The 1,710-nt window shown below is 30.4% G+C and overlaps 1 protein-coding gene across 1 annotated transcript; it reads right to left on the bottom strand.

Annotated features, from left to right (window-relative positions):
* Positions 1–450: 450 nt before the first annotated feature.
* On the bottom strand, positions 451–1,438 carry LOC131629204 (universal stress protein PHOS34-like). The gene is made up of 4 exons (XM_058899999.1): positions 1,174–1,438; positions 972–1,084; positions 757–875; positions 451–644 (listed from the first exon to the last, which is right to left on the bottom strand). Exons 1-4 carry the CDS (start codon positions 1,340–1,342, stop codon positions 569–571), a joined length of 477 nt encoding a protein of 158 aa, XP_058755982.1. The 5' UTR covers positions 1,343–1,438; the 3' UTR covers positions 451–568.
* Between the last annotated feature and the right edge of the window lie 272 nt (positions 1,439–1,710).

The following is a 1,710-nucleotide window of genomic DNA, read 5'->3' as shown; positions in this document are numbered from 1 at the left end:
GTCAAAAAAGTCCTTCATATTACCATTATTGAAGGCATCTTTAAAAATAGATTAAGAATTCTCTTTTTTTATTATATTATAATAAATAAAAAATAGTAATTGTCTTAACATATATAAAAAAAAATCTAAAAACATGTAAAAAGAAATAGAAAGAGTATCAAACAAACCTTTAACGTTTATAGTGAAGCTCTTAAAAAATATTAGATAACATGCTAGCGATTTTTTGAGTATGTGGATAAGCTGATTTTGAATGAACCTCATTATTTACGCTATCTCTATTGGCTTTTTATACAGATGGACCAAAAATAATTGCAATGTCATTATCTGAATGCTTTGACTTTTCTCTTATGTCATTTAACATTGCACTTCACCCCAACATGGAGACTCAACACTCCAAAGCAATTTTTTTGTTGTTAGGAGAAAATAGTTTCTTACTACCATTTATCAAACTTGAAAAACATAACAAGAGACTACTTTTATATTATTCACCATATAAAATACAAGATAATTACACAAATTGTAAAATAACACAGCAATTCAAGTTTCCTTAACCAAATTCTATTATGAACTATGGTTGCTTCACAATGACAACAGGACATTTAGCATTCTTAGCACAGTAATCACTCACACTTCCAAGTAGTGTCCTGCAAATTCACACCCACAAAGTTAAGTATCCATAAAAAGATTCCTTTAAAACACACACACAAAAAAAAACAAAAAACAGAAAGTAACTAAACAAAATATTTAAGGTTATACCTTTTAATGAATCCATAGCCATGGCTTCCCATAACTAAGGTATCAACCTCGAGTTTCTTCGCTGCGTTGCATATAACACTTTTGGCTTCACCAGTTCCAACTACTTTCTCAATATTTATCTGCAAATTAAATCCAAAATTTATACTCAATCAACTAAGAAAAACATCCAAAAATCGGAGAAAAAAAAATAGACCGTGAAATGAGTTGAGCAATACATTAGTAGCATCAAAGTTTCTGCAAATAGCTTCAGCTCTTTTCATCACTGATTTAGCTAACTGTGTACTGTATCTCTCCAAAGCATCAATTGTCTCACTGGAAAATATATACCCTGTCATCAAAACACCACACCAATTAATAACAATATTTAATAAAAAAAGTTACTCAAAAAGCTAAGTGAACTAGAAATGAATGAATTACCTGCAGAATCCAGTGAGTAAACAGCAGAAGGTGGTTTGACATAGAGAAGAACAAGCTTGCTATTGTTGTTTGTGTCAGAAATAAGGTTGGAGATGGACCATGAAAGTGCGTACATGCTTTCTTCACTTTCGTCAACAGCTACCATAATCTTCCGTTCTCTCCTTTCCATTTTTATGAGATGGTTGATATTGATTGCAAAGATGAGAAAGTTATTGTTGTGTATTTTGAGTTGTGGATAATAGAGAAGAAAGTGGAATGGATTATATAGAAGATATAGATTACCACGGTTAGGTTCTGATTTAAACCCGTGGGTTCTTTGTCGTTGTTTTGATATTACAGCGGCTCGTGTTAAGTCGGCGCAAGAAAATTCAACGGTTTTTTATAGTGTATTTTAAGAATTAATTTTTTTTATTCCACAATTTTGTTTTTTCTATAAATTTTTTAAACAATTTTTAATTTAAATTGACTTTTACTAATTGGGCCGTGTTTTTATATGACTACAACTTCATTTTAACAGAGAAAACATTTAAAAGATTA

Source organism: Vicia villosa, unplaced genomic scaffold (assembly GCF_029867415.1).
Source record: "Vicia villosa cultivar HV-30 ecotype Madison, WI unplaced genomic scaffold, Vvil1.0 ctg.000534F_1_1, whole genome shotgun sequence".
Taxonomy (NCBI): Eukaryota; Viridiplantae; Streptophyta; class Magnoliopsida; order Fabales; family Fabaceae; genus Vicia; species Vicia villosa.
Note: the sequence above shows the minus strand (reverse complement) of the source record. Positions and strands in the feature narration are given on the sequence as shown.